At 43.8% G+C, this 20,073-nt stretch overlaps 1 protein-coding gene across 1 annotated transcript; it reads left to right on the forward strand.

Moving 5' to 3' along the window:
• Positions 1 to 3,239: 3,239 nt before the first annotated feature.
• Positions 3,240 to 16,614, forward strand: LOC123935211 (phosphatidylinositol-binding clathrin assembly protein-like). Its single transcript, XM_045995777.1, has 10 exons — positions 3,240 to 4,294; positions 5,965 to 6,107; positions 7,951 to 8,026; positions 8,422 to 8,524; positions 8,660 to 8,753; positions 8,855 to 8,966; positions 9,669 to 9,775; positions 10,464 to 10,505; positions 15,533 to 15,612; positions 16,427 to 16,614. The coding sequence occupies exons 1-10, from the start codon at positions 4,075 to 4,077 to the stop codon at positions 16,542 to 16,544; spliced, it is 1,095 nt and encodes a 364-aa protein (XP_045851733.1). The 5' UTR covers positions 3,240 to 4,074; the 3' UTR covers positions 16,545 to 16,614.
• The last annotated feature ends 3,459 nt before the right edge of the window (positions 16,615 to 20,073 follow it).

Below are 20,073 nucleotides of genomic sequence, written 5' to 3' on the forward strand. Positions count from 1 at the left end.
TGAAGAGAAACAACTTGGGTGCATCTTAAGGTTATTATGATGAAGGGCCAGTCTCAAAAGGTCACACACTATCTGATTGCACTCTTGAGATGACAAAATTACAGAAATGAAGACTAGATTAATGATGGCCGGGGATAGGGACTGGAGGGGGAATGAGATATGTGTGACTATGAAGGGATAATACAGGATGTTCCTTTGTGCTGATGGAACAGTTCTGTCTTGATTATGGTGTCGAATACATTATCTGTGCTAAAACTACATAGACCTACACACACCCACAAATGAATGCATGTGAAATCTCGTGAAAGTGAGTAAGGTCTGTAGTCAAGTTAGCAGTATTGTGCCATTGTCAATACGTCGGTTTTGAAGTTGCACAATAGTGATGTAAGATCTTGCCACTGGGGGGAAACGAGTAAAGGATACATGGGACTCACTGTACTATTTTTGCAACTTCCTGTAAATCTAAAATTACTACAAAATAAAAAGTTAGACATATTAAATAAGGAACTAGGACGAATGGTACTTAATTTATGAAGTAAGAGTGATGAAAACCCAAGGGGAATAAAATGATTTGAAGGTTTTTATAGGCCAACATTGAGCACATGTCCCTTTCCTTTTCTGGGCTTCATTTTTCTCATTTATAAGGCTAGAGTGGATCACCACCAAGGTTCCTTTTAGCTCAGTGTTCAGTCCTTAAAAGTGTTCAGCATCACAAGGAACAGTGATGAAAAGAAGATGTATCATTACTTTCCCACCTGCGCCAGTCGGGCTTACTTTTATGCAACCCTGTATCCCCTTCCGGTCAGTAGATTCTCTTTTTTCAATCACAGCCAAGACTCTAATGGGAACAATATATACCCTTGCCTTCTCTCTCCATTTTATCATTTCCTATTCATTCAAGTTATTGTGTTCCGACCTCTGTCCATATCACTCCATTCAAACCACTCACTGTCAAATCACTCCTGCCAATGTCACCAATGACCTCCAGGACATAGTGAATGTCAATAGATGATTTTCATGCCCTAGTGAACCTCTCAGTCTGGATGCAATTGGCCACTCTTCTTTGAAATCTGCCTCTCTTGGGTTCTGCTATTTCCTGGTTTTTCTCTTTAGCTGTTCCTTCTCAAATTCATTCAGAGGCTTCTCTATTGTTGCTTACCTACAAATGGAGTTGACAGGCAAATCTGTCTCCATCCAGATCGCTGTGTGAACTCTACATCTAGATTTCCACCTGCCTTCTGCACATTGCCACTGGCTCTCTTAATATGCCTGAATCTGAACTCCTGGTGTTGTGCCCGAGTTTTTGCGTCCGAGAGACCACCAAGGAGCCAAGCACCGATGCAATCACACGAGGGTTTATTTGACAAGCTTAAGCTTGGGCCCAAGTATACCCGAGGTAGTGGAATAGGGACTTGGACCCCGAACCAGATTACAGTCCGAGTTTTTAAAGGCAGAGTAGGGGTGGACTTGGCGGTGGGTGAGGACAAAGGGGGTTATGGATGATCTAAGTCTCTAAGGAATTTTGGAAGCAGGTTTCCAGGACCTTGAGGGGCTAGCTGTTGTCTGGAGAAAAGGTTATTCATTACCAATAATAAAAATCTTCTTGTGAGCCCCTTTAGATGTCTATCAGTGGGCCATATGCTTGGGAATGATCACTGACTCTATCTTGGAGATCTAAAGTTTCACATTTCTCCTCTCAAGTGTCCTTGTTAGTGAGATTTAGGTTAGGAGAAATTTAACTTTAGGGCTTGAGGAACTGAGTTATTTGCCTCTGGAAATTGTGCTATTGTTAAGATAGCTTCTTTGTTGTCTCTAGGACATTTGTAAACCAAGAGAGACTCCTACCTTGCAGGATTGTGATCTTTGCAAGTTATAACTATTTGCTTTTCCCCCAGGGCAGCCAGGGGTGGCCCATGAATGTCACACTTAGTACCGAGGGGAGGGGAGCGAGTGGAGAGGGGGTGCAAGGTGCCAGCTTTCGCTTTGCCAAGATGGCTGTACTTATTATGCTAAAGCTAAACCTGAGGTGGGATGGCCTTAATTTTCTCGGCCTCCACATTTCCCTCTGAACAATTCTGACCCTTAAATCTTTAAGGTTGTTGAAGGTGAAAGGTCTCATCTTCTGTAACTTCTTCCTGCTGAGTAGGGGCGTAGAGTTGTCCCTACCTACTCGGGTCAGCATTGATCAGTTGGGGAATGTATAGGGGAGTTATGACAGACAGAGGCAGCTGAGTCCAGGGGTTTAAATCAATCATTAAAGGAGAGAGGGGCTGTTTAAAGTGCTAACCTGAGTAGGTCAGAGCCCAAGAGATATTTTGTGATCATCTGGAACATCAAGATGGCTGCACTTATGTCGGGGCTAGACTCGAGGTGCATACAGCCTTGGTTTTCTTGGCCTCCACACTGGTTTTCAATCTAAACCATATTAGGGAATATTTCCTACCTGTGTTTCTTACCTCAGTGAATTGAACAACCATTTGCACAAATATGAAATCAAATAGACATCTTCAACATCTCTCTCCATCACCTTCTGAACTGTTTGCACTGATAGAGTTATGGCCCTTAGAAATTATTTTTCTAACCTGAGAGTACTGGGTACCTGATATCACCCATTTCAAGAGGCAGTGGTTCCCTCTGGAAAACAGCATGGAGGTTCCTCAAAAAGTTGAAAACAGAGCTACCCCAATTGCTGAATTGAACGACTGGGTATTTACCCTAAAGATACAAATGCAGTGATCTGAAGGGGCACGTGCACCCCAGTGTTTATAGCAGCAACGTCCACAATAGCCAAACTATGGAAAGACCCTAGATGTCCATCAACAGATATATATAATGCAGCCATCAAACCCTCCTGAAATCTTGCCATTTGCAATGACATGGATGGAACTAGAGGGTATTATGCTGAGTGAAATAAGTCAGGCAGAGAAATACAATTATCATATGATCTCTCTGATATGAGCAATTTGAGAGGTAAGGCAGGGGTTTTGGGGGGAAAAATGAAACAAGATGGGATCGGGAGGAAGACAAGCCATAAGAGACTCTCAATCTCAGGAAACAAACAGAGTGTTGCTGGGGGTGGGGGAATAGGGAGAGAGTGTTGGGTTATGGACATTGGGGAGGGTACATGCTACAGTGAGTGCTGTGAATTGTGTAAGACTGATGATTCACAGACCTGTACCCCTGGGGCAAATAATACATTATACGTTAATTTAAAAAAAATAAAAGGTGGTGGTTCCATGCCTGAAGAGGCAAACTGAAAGGATTTCAGGCTAAACTCTCGAATTTTAAGCATGGTGGGGGAAGGGGAAGCCTCCACGAATAAAAATGAACCGTTTTAGTCACTTGTGATACAATATTAGGAACTATACTACATATTTAATTGGAACATTGCACTGAATAGTAGAAAAACATGCATCTTTTCAAGGGTACACAGACAATGACCTTGATAAAGGTCATAAAATAAATCTCAACACAGTTTAAAAGACTGAAATCATAAGCAATATGTTCTTTGACAGGAAAAGCAGTACTTAAGTCTAAATGCTTTTATTATAATAGAAGAGGAAACCTAAATAAGTTATCTAACCTACTGTAAGAAACCAGATGAAGAGCAAAATAAATGAAAAGCAAGTAGAAGAAAAGGAAATAGTAAAGAGTAGAAATCAATGACATGAAAACCAATGAGACCAAAAGCTGGTTCTCTGAGCAGATCAGGAGAGAGAAGACTCAGCAACGTAAGGAACAACATCACTACAGATTCCACGGACATTAAAAGGATAACCCAGGGGTAGTAGGGACAAGTCTACGGTTCTATGTGGGCAGGAAACAGCCCCCACAACAGGTGAACTTCCCCAAACCCGAAGATCTGCAGAACTTCCGCCTTGTCCCCCTTCTTCATAATATTCAATCGATGGGACTTTCTATTTTGTTATTGAATATTATGAAGGATCTGCCCTCGCTCCTCTGGAGGTGCCGCGCCCAAGCTCAATCCCGTCTTGGGACCCGCTTGGTGGCCTGCGCCCCCGCCGCGCTCTGGCCGACACCCGGGCGCCTCGCGGCTTCAAATTCCACCTCACAATGGCGCGGCCTTTCTTCCGTCACCTCGGGGGGCTCCACCTGTTGCCCGAGGTGCCACCCTTGCTCAGTCCGCCGGTCCGGAAGAGGAGGGACCAGACTCCGGGGCCATCACCCTTGTGGCTGGCGGTCCGCGACGTACCCATGGGGTCGTCTGCGTCCAGGGCTGCCCTCAGGGCGACCACCGATGAGCCTATGGAACCCGAGGCCAAACACCTGGCGGGTGAGTAGGAGGCCGGGGCGCCTCTGAGGCCGGTACCCCCGCCCCCCCGCCCCCGCCCCCAAGCCTCTTTTTCCTGCAGCAGCATTGACAGGAGATTGAATTCTCACCCCTACTCATCTTGGGAGGGAGCCTGGAAGAGAACCGCTGGTCTTTTTAAGTCCAGACTCGGAACTATTGACAAGTTATTCCGAGAATTTAGGACACACGAAGTGGTGGAGTAAAAACCCAGCCTTCGGAAAAGAGTCTCATTTCCAAGTCCAGCCCAGACCCCTTACGAATCATGACATCCAGCAGGTCTTGTGAAGTAAAGGAAGGAAAAGTCTTAACCTAAGCTCAACAAATAGGCTTTGCAATGTCCAACAACATTTTTTGCGCTCCTGGAATGTTTCCAGGGGACAGAATTTTGATTCTTGAAGTTATCCGTTGCTCGAAGGCAGAATAGACTCTCAGGCTGTTTGGGTTCACATCAAGCAACGACTCTATAAACAGTAGGTGATTTTGCCTGTACACATCAATCCCACCGCTTTTGAAAACTTCATAGCCAACTCACTCTTACGATCCCCTCCTTGTTTCGGTATTTTGCTTAAAAGCTTTCCACTGATTTAGCATATACCAAAATTGGCTTCCCGAGACCTTTTGGTCTTGAACAACAGTTAGCTACATGAATGATGTATGGAACCAAAGGGAACACTTGACTCAGTACCATGATATGCCAAGGGTTCAGCCCAAAGGCTGAAATAGTGGAAAAGTGGAAACGACAAACTTGCAAAGGAAACTAACCAGACAGAGGAAGGAAGCTGACTTAGAGGAAAACCATGACAGAAGCCGAGCCACTGGCACGTAGTGTATGTACACTTCAGTGAATGGATCTAGGTTAAGGTCAGCCTAGGGCTTCACTAGCATATTTGCTAAACACCCTCCTCAGTACGTGAACATGCTGATTAACAAGTGCCGGGGATGAAGTCTACAACAATGGAAAAAATGCAATTACGAAAGTTAGCAATTGGGGCACGTGGCTGCCTCGGTCGGTAGAGCATGTGACTCTTGATCTTGGGGTGGTGAGTTTGAGCCCCACGTTGGGGGCAGAGTTTACTTAAAATTTTTTTAAAAGAAGAAGCAACAAAAGGTTAAAGGATGCAAGCAAAGGGACAGCCATGGGGTGGCACTACAAGGAAAGCGCCTGAAGTGCTGAACCTTCATGTAATGACACTTTTCTTGAGGGAGGCAGGATGACACAATGGTCCACATCTTGGTCAAAAGAGTCTGATGTCAAATACCAGCCCTGCCACTTAACTACCCGTATGACAGTGTGTATGTCACCTTCTTGAGTCCTAGTCATTCACCGAACAACTGTTTACCGTAACTCATTGTATGCCAGTATTGCCCTGGGTCTCAGGGACACCTGGTGTCCAAAATGGACACAGGCCCTACCCCCACCAAGTATACAGGACAATAGCGTAGGGGGTCATTAACTATCAGGTGTCGTTAACGATCAGGTCATCAGTACGTCAGTACAAATTGTAACACCTGTAACGGAGAAAATGTTTTGGATTATTCCCTTTGTCATTTCTGACATTTGATTGCTCTGTATTTAAGTTAAAGTTACCAATTTTGATTTTAAAATTTATTTCTCATTTGTGTTTTAATACTGGCCACTGTCCCTCCTTCAGACCTCATTCAGTACATAAATGGAACAAACATGAGCGTGGATCATTTGGCTGATGTTCTTTCTGCGAAAACCGGGAACGGCAGCTGGGTGGTAGTGTTCAAAGCCCTGGTCACTGTACATCACCTTATGGTGCACGGAAACGAGGTGAGGGCGCGGGTCTTCACCTGGTCATCCTTTCCTTCCTTCTCGTGTGGAGGACTGTCCATGCGCAACTGCAGAATATTCTCGGCATGTCAGGGCTTATTATCTGTTACTTTGTGACAAATGGGGGAAGTGAACAGCAGTAGGTTCTAAAAGGCTGATTTTTGCATTTTTACTGAGGAGTGTATCTTGGCAATCAGTATTGGAGGTACACGATTTCAGCCACTAGGTAAGAAATGGCTGATAGAGTGGACATCTCTCTCACTTCCTTGGACTCTTTAGACGAAAGAGAGGAAACCCTCAAATGTGTATTGCTTTACTTTACCAGGAGAAACCAGGTGCCTGAGTGGATTACGTTATTACTTGTCCACTTGTCCCCACATACACTCTTTGTATTTTACAGAACTGAAATGTTCTTTAACATCAAATTATTTATTCTACTCTAACATTTTGTCTCAGTAAGCTTTGCGTTAAAAAATTAGGAATTAGAAAAAGGTGGGGGGACAAACCATAAGAGACTCTTTATTTTTTTTTTTGAAAGATTTTATTTATTTGACAGGCAGAGATCACAAGTAGGCAGAGAGGCAGGCAGAGGGAGAGAGGAGGAAGCAGGCTCCCCACTGAGCAGAGAGCCCAATGCAGGCTCGATCCCAGGACCCTGAGATCATGACCCGAGCCAAAGGCAGAGGCTTTAACCCACTGAGCCACCCGGGCACCCCCATAAGAGACTCTTAACGTTAGAGAACAAACTGAGGGTTGATGGAGGGAGGTGGGTGGGGGGATGGGCTAGATGGGTGGTGGGAACTAAGGGCACTGGTGTTGAGCACTGGGTGTTGTCTGTGAGTGACGGATCACTGAATTCTACTCCAGAAGCCAATGTTGCACTGTATGTTAACTAACTAGATTTTAAATACGATACAATAAAATAAAGCCTTTTGGGAGAAATAACATCTTTTGGAAAAAATAGAATGACCTCTTAATCTTCCCCCAACATGCAAAATTAAGTTCCACACGAATGAAACTCCTGTAAGTGCAAAAAGCTAAGTTTTAAAATTGAAGAAAATGTAGGAGAACATGCTTATGACATTTGAGTAGGGAAGACACCATAAAGTTGGAATAAGATATTTTGGACAGAAATATTAAAGAAAAAAGATGAATATTCAGGATTCGTGATCAGTAAGAAAAAAAGCAGTATAGTGGAATAGTGCACAAGACAAGTGAACAGAGAATTCATAGAAAAGGAAACCAGAATGGCTGAAAAGCATCTGAACGTGCTCAGATAAACAAAATTTAAAATGCATGCCAGTATGAAGAGTTGGAAGGTCTCGAGGAAATGAGAACTCACGTACCCTGTGGATGATATGGAATTTATGACTGGGGAGAGGAGAACATTGAGACATGTTTAGTAAAATTGAAAATGCCAAGCCCAGTGACCCAGCAAATCCACTTCTCATAGCATATTTATAATAACTAAAAAGTAGAAATCACAGAAATTTCCATCAGTACAGAACAGATCACTAAAACGAGGTGCATATGTATAATGAAGTACTATATAATGTATACTGATGAGGCTAGATCTCAAAAAGAATGCTAATAGAGAAAGTAAGTTGCAGAATGACATTTAGATATAATATTATTTATGTAAATTTAAAAATACTGGGACAAATAGATCTGAAACGATAAAGAAAATACACTGTAAAGATTTATATTATTAATTATTAATCAATGCTCTGGAAATAGAAGCTATATGATAGAATTATGTTAACTATGCATTCACAGTGATAAACTCATTAAAGAGCTCTATTTGTGGACAGAAGCTAACTTTATAATTTGGCACATTTGACAGCGTTTTATCCAACATCTTGCATCTAGAAACTCTTTGTTTACTTTACACAACTTCCTGGATAAAAGTGTCATAGAAGGTAAGATGATTCTTTGATGGAAATATTCCATGTGGCAAGGAGGGGGAAGCTCTGTTTTGAAAACCATGCCTGGTTAAAACATGGGAGGGTTGCGGAGGGAAGGTGAGAGTGGGCTGGGGAGTTTCGGGAAAGTGGTAAGAACTTAGGATAGTTTCTGTGGCAGTTATTTCCTCTATTCACGAATGTCACCACGAGCCCCCAAGGTGGTTGCGAGGCCTTGAGGAGATGAGCAATCATCTTTAGGTACAAGCTTCAGCTTTTGTGCTTGGAAGATGTGTTGAGGTGTGTGGGTGGAAGTGAAACGATAGCTCTTTGCATTTACGTAATTTACGTAAATTACTGTAAACGGTTCGTGTTGCTTAAACTGGAAATAATGACTTGTCATTCCTGTTTAGGCTACACCATGTCAACCTTCATCAGACGATACAGCAGGTACTTGAATGAGAAGTCTCTTGCATACAGACTGATTGCATCCGACGTCACCAAAACCAAGAGAGGGTCAGTAAATACCACTGGCTCGTTGGCAGAAATACGGAGTTGACCAAAAACACAGCTTTATTTTAAGATGCTGATGTCGCAGTGCTTCTTAAACTCCTAATTACTGACACCATGAAGGTCTTTTCTCTTTCATAGGACGGACGGTACGATGAGAACTATGGATACAAAGCAGCTGCTAAACACTCTTCCAGTCATTCAAACGCAGTTTGATGCTCTTCTTAATTTTAATGTAAGAGCTTTATGTATCCTTTTTAAACACACAGGCCAAGGACACTGTTTGGCAGTAAGTGGGAGGTGGAATTGTTTTAAACTCTTTTGTTTAATTTCCAGGCAAATCCTGATGAGCTAACCAATGGCATAATACATGCTGCTTTCATGCTTCTCTTTAAGGATTCTCTTCGCCTCTTCGCAGCCTATAATGAGGGGATCCTTAATCTGCTAGGTAGGCTAAAGAATGAACATTGCTTAAAAAATAGACTGGTCAAAACCTTTTATCTCTACGTGTAGACTAATGTAGACGACTTTCGTGATAGATACAAAATGGAGGAACCCTTTAAGGTCATATATATTTAAAAATAATGAGACATTATATTTCTTTTTTGGATTAAAATTCCTTGACTAATTAGCCACTGAGCTGTGTATTTTTTTGGTATAAATGCTAATTGATATTTCTGGGAAATTTCTGTCCTCATTTAGCCCTCATGAATGATTCATTTCATAGTGAGTGTTCTCCGAGCTTCACTGATGAGAACTGGGGGTATTTCTTACACCGGAGGAGTGTCTAGTACGTTTGTAGAGTTATGAAAGAGAAGGATACATAGCCCCTTCCCTCAAAATCTTCAGATCTTTATGTTAGTCAATAAGATTAAACTAAACCAAAGTCTCTGGATATGCTATTAAATTCTGGATATCTTCCCAGCATCACTGTTTGGCATGTGGTACTTCATAAAAACCTGTTGATTAGATGGGTCGAGCAGTCTTGTTGCTTGCTAAGACAGGAAATAACTGGCTTAAATCTATGATTGTTTTGAGCAAGTTAAAATCATATACAGATTCAGCTGAAATTAAAATTATGAGAATGGAGTGAAACTGGAAAATCGCTGAGATATTGGCTCCTTCATGGTGATTTTTTTTAAATTTTTAGACAAATATTTTGATATGAGGAAAAACCAATGCAAGGAGAGTTTGGATATTTACATCAAGTTCCTTGAAAGAACAGCCAAACTGGCACAGTTCCTGAAAGTTGCTGAGGTACGGAAATCGATTTCTATCCCAGGCTCTTCTGTTGTTTTCTGTATCAGTTTAGGAGCTGCCGTAACTATACCACCCCTGCCCCCATGGCACAAACACACGGAATTTGTTAGTATTTTTAACTATATTGTAAACAGTAAGACTATACACTAAAATCAAGTAGTTCAAGGATTTGTGCTTGTAGCTGTGAAGATAACTGTTGCCAAGTGTGTCCTCCCACCAGAAACTGGGCCTCATATGACACTTCTTTCCAGACAGTGGACAGTAGGTAGCACAGGTCTGTTATCAGCTGAAGAAGGGAACACACGAGGTGACCCCACATTTCCCCCGACACTCGGAAGAACCCAAGCAGGATAAATACATTGAACTTCTGAAAACCAAAGCAAACACAACAGAACACAACAAAAACAAAACACGACACATTACTCAAAGCAGAACAACTTGGCTCTTTCCAGAACAGCGAAGATGCAGTATCTGACAAGTGTTCTCTCTCCAGGGTTAGCCTTAGGGTGACTCTAAGTTGGGGCTTCAGTGTACAAGGCATACCTTTGCTTGACAGGTTTTTCCTGACCGACTAGGTACTAGCCCAGCAAGAATGCTCTTTTGTGTGCACGTCGGTCTCACAGTTACTTTTCTTTGTTGCCACTCCCTGTTGTAATGTGGACTCCCCCCTCGCTTGTGAATTCAGCAAGTTGGAATTGACCGGAACGACATCCCATATCTTACACAGGTCAGTGTGTCTTTCCTATGTGTTTAAATGACTTTTTTTGTCATTAGGTCTATGTGTTTATTATATTAATTGTCATCTGAGACTCCATCCTTTGCCATAAATTAACGTATGTATTTTCATTTCCTCATGACTGACACACACACACACATACGTATGTATATATGAAGAGGTCTTTGAGATGTTGGTTCTGGAGAAGAGGCCATTCCCTGCTGAGTGTTAAATGGTGACTCATAGTCTAACAACCAGCCCATGCTCTTTAAATGGGCAGAACTGATTAGTGGAAACAGCAGAATATTTGGGATCTTAGGCAACTCATTTCCATTCTCTGTGGCTCACTTATGCAACTGTAAAATGGGTATAATTCTGTTGTCTTTCTCATAGCAGTCTTGTGAGAATCAAATGAGCTTGGGCTTTTTCCTTCCCTAGGAGCTGCTCATCAGGAATCTGTCCCTGGCAATGGGTGGGATATGAGGTCGAGGTGTGGCTGAGATGAAGGTCTGGCAAGGGGCTCACGCAGCCTGCTTGTGCCTTTCGGACTGGCTTGTGCTCTGTCCCACATGTACCACAGGGCTTGAACAGCAGGGCTGCTGGCCTGGCCTGGGCCCCCTCCAGGGAGCCCTTTCCTGCTTTGGGCCCCAAACTAAGGTGGCAGGCTTCTAGGTCATCTGGGACATGCGTCAAAGCATTCTTGCCCTGGTGTGGGAAGCTGCCGTCTCCGGAACTCAGAGTTGCGTTTCCTTTTCGACGGTGGGAGGTGCAAAATGTGTATTACGTTATCTTCTATTTTGGATGGAATTGCCCGGTAAGCACCTGGCTCCTCGAACCCTAAATGTGTTACTCAAGTAGAAAGTCCCTGAATCTTTGTAGGTTTATCTCCTACCTTCTGGAACACAGATAGCTTTTCGAACCACTTCCTGCTCATCTGATCCAGTTAGCGTGACATCACAGATATACGAAGATCAGTGTGGTTTTCTGAGGGACAACCAGATGATCTAGACTTCTTCTGACCAGCATATGACAGAATGTTGAGAGAGTTAACACAGCCTGGGTCACAATTGTTAATGTGTCCTGTTGTCCGTTCCATGCCCACAAACTCCTTGTGATTTACACTTGGAAGCCAAAACTTCACACATGTATCTGAGTTCCAGGGGCTCTCTTGTGCCTCGCATGCGGCTACAGTTGGATTCGTACCTGACTGATTGTACTGTAGTTTCTCCTTCTCCAGGGTCTGACTGGTTTGGGGGCCATAATGGTGAATTACATGGAGATGTGACGGGGACCATCATCCTTGCCTCCTTTTTGTCTTTAGGATTGCACCAATTGTGCCATCCTCCTGGAAGGTGATGCGGTTTTTTGTTTTGGTTTTGTTTTGTTCTGTTTAAGATTTTATTTATTTATTTGACAGAGAGAGGGAGAGGTCACAAGTAGGCAGAGAGGCAGGCAGAGAGAGAGAGAGGAGGAAGCAGGCTCCCTGCTGGACGATGCGGGGCTCGATCCCAGGACCCTGAGATCATGACCTGAGCCGAAGGCAGAGGCTTAACCCACTGAGCACCCCAGGCGCCCCAGGTGATGTGTTTTTATTTACTATTTTGCCTGGAGGGCCGGTGGAGGCTCTTCAAGATGCAGAGCTCTCCACCCCGCAAGGCACATGCCGCATCGGGTCCTTCCCCCACGTACTCTTGGCCTCTAGGCCCGGAACTACCATAGCCCAGAGACTCAGGACTTGCAAGGCCATCTCCCCCCCCCCCCCAATCCCGTCAGTTAGGGCTTGCTTGGGACCGGGTGAAGGTGAAGTGCTCAGACAGTACGTGTTCCAGGCGGTCGTCCTATGAAGAGAGAGAGGCTGGAGATGGAGGTTGAGGTCCCATCCGCAGCTGTAGGACATTGGATCCAGAACAGTGTGGCCGCCGCCGGGCCTGCAGGAGGGCGGACAGGATGGTGAAAGGTGCGATAAGCGTTCGGTCGGCGGGCAGAGGCGGAGTTTCTCGAGAGGCCTGGAGCGCACGCAGCGCACACGCGTTCCTTCGTGTGCAAGGAGGTGCGGGGGGCGGGGGGGCCGCGCACAGACACCGAGCCCGCTGCCGAGAGGAGTCACTGGCGGCTTCCCGGAGGAGGAGTCAGATACGCAGAGCGAGTGAGAATGTCTGGGTGACGGCGGCGCAGACGGGATCTCGCCTGCCGAAGGCGGCCCACGTGGTGGGTCTCAGGCCGCGGGCGTTCGTGGAGGGGCGCCTGGCGGTCGGGTGCCGCGCCCCGTCATCAGGCTCGCCCGGGGCCCTGGGGTTTTCTGGAAAGGGTCAGGGTTAGCCCTCGCTGCGCTGATGTCCACGGCGTCTGGTGTCCGGGGCCGCTCGCAGCCTGGTGGGACTCGCGTCCCCGCGCCGCGCGCACCCCCGTGTCCGGGCCGCGTCCCTCATCAGAGCGCCCGGGACCCAGAGCCCGGAGACCTACCGGGGGGCTCCGCGCCAACGTCCACCTGGATGCGTTTCCTCACTCGACCGCGGCGTTGCTGAGCTTTCGGTGGCTGGAGGGTCACCCTGTGCCTCGCCGACGAGGTCTCTGGGCTTGGATGGGAAGCGCCTCGGCGGGTCCTAAGTTCTCGGAGTCCCCCGCGGTGTCCTGCTGATGTCGTCCGGTGACCCCGGGCGGCCGCTTTGTCACAGATTCACAGCTGCTGCGGAATGTCCGAAAACAACGCAGAAAAAAAAAAACATTCTTTGCAGCAAACATTGTTCGAATTTACGGCTAACTCTTTAGTTTGTTATTTTAGTTATTCTTTGCTGGTTATGTTGTTTTATTTTTGTTCAATGACTGAGTGAATGAACCAGAAATATTCTATCCCTCTGGCAAACGTGTGTTGGACGTAATGAAACTGGCTGTCCCCGATCATTTTTGGGTGTCGCATTGTCCCTTCTTGCATGTCTTACCTACCCAGGATGCCCACATTGTTAACAGACATTTCTGGGCAGGTCTTGCCCTGGTTCCCATATTTGGTCCAATAGGAAAATCCCTCTGAGCAGATTTCTGCTGGGCTACGTATTTTTTTTTCTTTTTCTTTTTTCTTTTTAAATATTTTATTTATTTGACAGAGAGAAATCACAAGTAGGCAGAGAGGCAGACAGAGAGAGAGGAGGAAGCAGGCTCCCCACGGAGCAGAGAGCCTGATGTGGGGCTCCATCCCAGGACCCTGGGATCATGACCTGAGCCTGAGCCGAAGGCAGAGACTTTAACCCACTGAGCCACCCAGGCGCCCCTTCTTCTTTTTTTTTTTTAAGATTTTATTTATTTATTTGACAGCGTACAAGCAGGGGGAACAGCAGGCAGAGGGAGAGGGAGAAGCAGATTCCCTGCCAAGCAGGGAGCCCGATGCGGGGCTCGATCCCAGGACCGTGGGAGCGTGACCTGAGCCAAAGATAGATGCTTCACTGACTGAGCCACCCAGGTGTCCCCTGGTCACCCAGTATTCTTTTTTTAAAGATTTTATCTATTTATTTGACAGAGAGAGATCACAAGTAGGCAGAGAGGCAGGCAGAGAGAGAGGAGGAAGCAGGCTCCCCGCTGAGCAGAGAGCCCGATGCAAGGCTCAGTACCAGGACCCTGAGATCATGACCTGAGCTAAAGGCAGCAGCTTAACCCACTAAGCCACCCAGGTGCCCCCACCCAGTATTCTTAAAAGAAAGTCTACAGTCACCCACATAGCCTCTAATGGAAGGTTCTGCATTGTTGAATCCTTACCTGCTATCCAGCTTCATGTCCTGCACATTTCCCGCTGCTCTCTGCTCTAGCAACAAAGTGCATCTCTAATCTTAGTTTGTGCCACATGCCCTTGCCAGGGCCTTTGCACATGTTGTTCTCCTACCTGCAGTTCTCGTTCTTTAACTATCTTACTTAGGCTCCGGATTTCCTTCAGATGACAACTCACCTGTTGTTTTCTTTGGGAGGACTTGCTTCCCTGACCTCCCTGACATGATCAGATGGCCGACCTTAACACTATCTGAATATAATGTACCCCTCTTTCGTAGTACTCTTCAGAACTTTGATTTTTGCATTTATTCATGTGATTACTTGATATTTCTGCTCCCCCAGACCTGTAGAATGGAGCTTCCCAGGTCAGAAAGCCCCAGGCTAGATTGTTTTTGCTCATGGAAACAGAGAGAGAAAGAAAGAAAACCTGGTGATTCATGAACGAGTAAAAAATAATGAATGAGGGACGCCTGGGTGGCTCAGTGGGTTAAAGCCTCTGCCTTCGGCTCAGGTCATGGTCTCAGGGTCCTGGGATCGAGCCCCACATCAGGCTCTCTGCTCAGCGGGGAGCCTGCTTCCCCCTTTCTTTCTCTGCCTGCCTCTCTGCCTGCTTGTGATCTCTCTCTCTCTCTCTTTCTCTCTTTCTCTCGCTGTCAAATAAATAAATAAAAATCTTAAAAAAATATATATATATATATAAAAAAAGTACATGAAAGCATAGTTTGAAAATCTGATTTGATATCAAGATGCTGCTTTTCGTAATGAATTTATCTGTAGCATTCGCAGCTGACCCTTGAAAAACATGGGTTTGAACTATGCAGGCCATTTATACGTGGAGATTTTTCAAGAAATATATTGAGAAATGTTTTGGAGATTTGCAACAGTTTGAAAAAACTCACCGATGAACTGTGTAGCCTACAAATACTGAAAAAACGACGAAAAAGTTAGGTATTGTTGGAAGAACACAGCGGATAATGCATATAACATAGAAAATCCGTGTTGATAGATAGGTTATGTGATTGGTAAAACTTCCCAGTCCAGACTAGGCTATCAGTGCCTAAGTTACGGGGGAGTCAAAAGTTGCACATGAATTTGCCACTGCACGAGGGTGTGTGCCCCAAACCCCTAACCCCACACTGTCTGAAGGTTGCCTGTATGTACCCTTAATGCCTTTGCTACATAGGTGTCTTCATTTTTGTTCAGAACCTTTTTATGACGTAAGAGTGTATGGATACGCTACGAACTCTCAGAAAATATGTCTTTCACAATAATTTTATCTTCAGGCGCCCAAAAGTTTACTTGAAGCACTAAAACAACATTTAGCTTCTTTGGAAGAGAGAAATGACAGTTTGCCTCCTTACAGGTAAGTTAATAAATGTCTTAATTTAGATTAATTTGTTTCTCTCTAAATGATTTCACTAATTTTAACAATCTGAAAGTGACTAAGTAAATAATGGGCTTGAACATGCTGGAACACATTTTTGATGATAGTATGGAAGAGAGGTTTTACTGTTTTTTGGGATCCCATTCTCTCCACGGGGGTAATATGCTTTCCAAGGGAACATCTTTTATTATGCTGAGTGATTCTCGAAGTCAGAAGTTGGGACTGGAATAAACCTTCTTTTGAAGAATTTGATTTCTTCTCTTACAAGCTCCTCTAGTGGGAACAACTGCTGTAGACGAATATTTAATATTTATCTACAGAACAGTGTGCACAGTACCATTCAAGGTCTGTGTGTTACACAGATATATGTACACACAGATATACACACAAGTTAAATAATACAAATTTTGAGGTATATCACTTCAAAATGTTCATGTGAACTATTTCTGAGTAGAAAAATTATGGTTGGTTTCAATTTTCTTTTTCTTTCTTTTCTCCTTCTTCCTTTTTTACTTTTCAGTTGTTCTAAAGTTCTATAAGGCTTATTCATTCATTCCATTGTTTAGGTTGTATTGATTATAATGGACTTACATTATCATGTTCTATTAGACAACAGGTCTGTTGACTGTTTCTTTTCTTTATCACAGATAGATGTAGAGTTAGTGTGTAGTCGGACGGATGGATTAATGGATGGGTAAACGGTTGACTTAAAGATAGGTAGACTCAGCTGGGTAGGATATATGTTATTCTACTTATTCTCCTGCATATCTCATTTTTCTTGTAATCTTTTAAGTCTCCAGCATGCACTGATTCCCTCTATACCAAATAATGCAGTTGTGAAAGCTTCAGCAAGCAGAGCTTGGTTTGCAGGTAACAGAACTCGACTGTATGATTATGTCCATACTCTCTGAAAGCAGGATTAGAGTCTTTAATTCTTCACTGCCTAACCACCTACTGTATCTGCTGCCTCTTCCTGAAGCAGTCTTTGACCTAGTGATTTCCTTTATAAGAAGGATCTAATGGATATATTTGGGGTTGTGAAATGATGTATGAACAGGGATATTTGTTACAATGTTGGAGAGCAGAATGACTATCCTTGTTTTTAGGTAGTGAAATGGAATGCTCTCCCAGATATATTGTTAAATGGAAAATGAGCAAGGTGTGAAACAAAGTGTACTATGCTCCCAACTTTGTTTTTAAAAACAGAAAAAAGAATATATATGCTTGTATGATTTCTTAAAGAGTACTTGTGGAAAGATATAGAAAAAAATTACTAAAATGCCCTGCCTCCAAGAAGAACCTGGTGGTTCATGGAACAGGATGGGTGGGAGTCCTCACTGTACACCATTTTGTAACTTTGAATTTCACACTTGCAAATAATTACTAATTAAAAGATAAATTTAACAAAGAAACACGTGAACACATAGAGTGTGATACTTTGTTATGCTTAACATGGAAGTCCTTTGTTACCTCTTAAGGTTAGTTTGCCTCGTACTCCATAGTGTGCTGAATTTTCAGGAGTTTTGCAAGCTAGTGAATGTCACATCGATAACTTGCAATTTACCATGACGAAAGTATTTACACCACAGAAATGGAAAAATACTGTGAGGCAGGCCTTTAGTTTTTCTTGGAGAGCGACTTGTTACACGTTTCCTGACAGCTCACAATCAGTCATACTATGTTTTTTAATGGGGGTCTGGGTTTCAGTGATGTCAACGGATCCTTTAGTCGCAAATCCACATAATAATGTTATATTACCATTGGGTTTACAAGGGCTTGAATTAAAGTTTGTTCTTAATCTAACTTGAAGACTTAAATTGTATCTGTTTTAAATGTTTTTACTTTTTTCTTTTGTACATATATGCTCAATGGACACACCTTCTGCATTTTCAATGGGTGAGTTTGACCAAAACTTTGAGGAACGTAAGTCCTTTGAGTAAACCCGTATTAAAGCCAAAGTGGCACGTTTTCTTTGTTTCCAAAAGCATGACTACTTTTCTCGGTTGCTGTGCTTTGGGAATCATCAGTGCTTACAGCAGATATGACCGGAAGGGTAAATACAGTATTTGACAAGCAGTGGATTCAGCCTCATGTGAACGTGAATTCCACGCCAAGTGTCAGAGGACTGGGGCGCTACTACTATGCCGTTATAAGGGCCTGTGGGTTAGGGTTAACCCTCACTTGCATTGCTTGAACCAATTCTGTTGACAATCCCATGACCCGCTGAAACCAGTTTTTTTCTTAAATCACTGATTTAAAAGCACCTGCCATGAAACCGGAGTGCTTGGTTCAAACTCTATCATTCATGGATGGCGTGACTGTTTTTTTGGAACCACTTGACCTCTCTGTGCCTCAGCTTTCTGCTCCTCGTCAGGTCGCTGTCAGGATAAATGAATCCATACTTGTAGAGCGCTGAGAACAGGGCTTGATCCATGTGTTACTTAGAAGTGCACTTTAAATTTTCACGTATATGGGGAATGGGGATCTTTTTATCTTTTATTTTAATTCCAGTATAGTGAACACACAGTGTTCTATTAGTTCCAAGTGTACAATACATCGATTCAACACTTCCATACGTCACTCAGTGCTCCTCCGGACAAGTGCCCTCCTTCATCCCCATCACCTGTTTCACCCATGCCCTCACCCCCCTCCCCTCTGGTGACCATCAGTGTATTCTCCATAGTTAAGAGTCTATTTTGTCTCTCTCTCCCCACCCCCTGCCCATGATCGTTTGTTTTGTTTCTTGAATTCCACATATGAGTGAAATCATATGCTATTTGTCTTTCTTTGACTGACTTATTTTGCTTAGCATAATATGCTTGAAGCTCCTTCCATGTCATTGCAAGTGGTAAGACTTTATTCTTTTTGATGGCTAAGTAATATTTCATTGTGTATATATACCACATCTTGTTCATCCATTCATCTATCATTGGACACTTGGACCATTTCCGTGATTTGGCTATGGTCAATAATGCTGCTATAAACGTAGGGATGCACATATCTCTTTGCATTAGTGTTTTTGTATTTTGGGGCTAAATACCCAGTAGTGAGATTACTGGACGACAGGCTAGTCCTATTTTTTTTTTTTATTAATTTTTTCAGCGTAACAGTATTCATTCTTTTTGCACAACACCCAGTGCTCCATGCAAAACGTGCCCTCCCCATCACCCACCACCTGTTCCCCCAACCTCCCACCCCTGACCCTTCAAAACCCTCAGGTTGTTTTTCAGAGTCCATTGTCTCTTATGGTTCGCCTCCCCTCCCCAATGTCCATAGCCCGCTCCCCCTCTCCCAATCCCACCTCCCCCCAGCAACCCCCAGTTTGTTTTGTGAGATTAAGAGTCATTTATGGTTTGTCTCCCTCCCAATCCCATCTTGTTTCATTTATTCTTCTCCTATCCCCCTACCCCCCCATGTTGCTTCTCCATGTCCTCATATCAGGGAGATCATATGATAGTTGTCTTTCTCCGATTGACTTATTTCACTAAGCATGATACGCTCTAGTTCCATCCACGTCGTCGCAAATGGCAAGATTTCATTTCTTTTGATGGCTGCATAGTATTCCATTGTGTATATATACCACATCTTCTTGATCCATTCATCTGTTGATGGACATCTAGGTTCTTTCCATAGTCTGGCTATTGTAGACATTGCTGCTATAAACATTCGGGTACACGTGCCCCTTCGGATCACTATGTTTGTATCTTTAGGGTAAATACCCAGTAGTGCAATTGCTGGGTCATAGGGTAGTTCTATTTTCAACATTTTGAGGAACCTCCATGCTGTTTTCCAGAGTGGTTGGACCAGCTTGCATTCCCACCAACAGTGGAGGAGGGTTCCCCTTTCTCCACATCCTCTCCAGCATCTGTCATTTCCTGACTTGTTAATTTTAGCCATTCTGACTGGTGTGAGGTGATATCTCATTGTGGTTTTGATTTGTATTTCCCTGATGCCGAGTGACGTGGAGCACTTTTTCATGTGTCTGTTGGCCATCTGGATGTCTTCTTTGCAGAAATGTCTGTTCATGTCCTCTGCCCATTTCTTGATTGGATTGTTTGTTCTTTGGGTGTTGAGTTTGCTAAGTTCCTTATAGATTTTGGATACTAGCCCTTTATCTGATATGTCGTTTGCAAATATCTTCTCCCATTCTGTCAGCTGTCTTTTGGTTTTGTTAACTGTTTCCTTTGATGTGCAAAAGCTTTTGATCTTGATGAAATCCCAATAGTTCTCGAATAGCCAAAGGAATATTGAAGAACAAAGCCAAAGTTGGTGGCATCACAATTCCGGACTTCAAGCTCTATTACAAAGCTGTCATCATCAAGACAGCATGGTACTGGCACAGAAACAGACACATAGACCAGTGGAACAGAATAGAGAGCCCAGAAATCGACCCTCAACTCTATGGTCAACTCATCTTCGACAAAGCAGGAAAGAATGTCC

Source organism: Meles meles, chromosome X, assembly GCF_922984935.1.
Source record: "Meles meles chromosome X, mMelMel3.1 paternal haplotype, whole genome shotgun sequence".
Lineage (NCBI taxonomy): Eukaryota > Metazoa > Chordata > Mammalia > Carnivora > Mustelidae > Meles > Meles meles.

What these genes read in the sequence shown, in the direction of transcription:
- LOC123935211 (XM_045995777.1), top strand. Translation starts at nt 4,075, where the DNA reads ATGGCGCGGCCTTTCTTCCGTCACCTCGGGGGGCTCCACCTGTTGCCC. An exon ending in CGAGGCCAAACACCTGGCGG is followed by an intron (nt 4,295 to 5,964) that starts GTGAGTAGGAGG and finishes TCCCTCCTTCAG; the next exon opens with ACCTCATTCAGTACATAAAT. An exon ending in GTCACCAAAACCAAGAGAGG is followed by an intron (nt 8,525 to 8,659) that starts GTCAGTAAATAC and finishes TCTCTTTCATAG; the next exon opens with GACGGACGGTACGATGAGAA.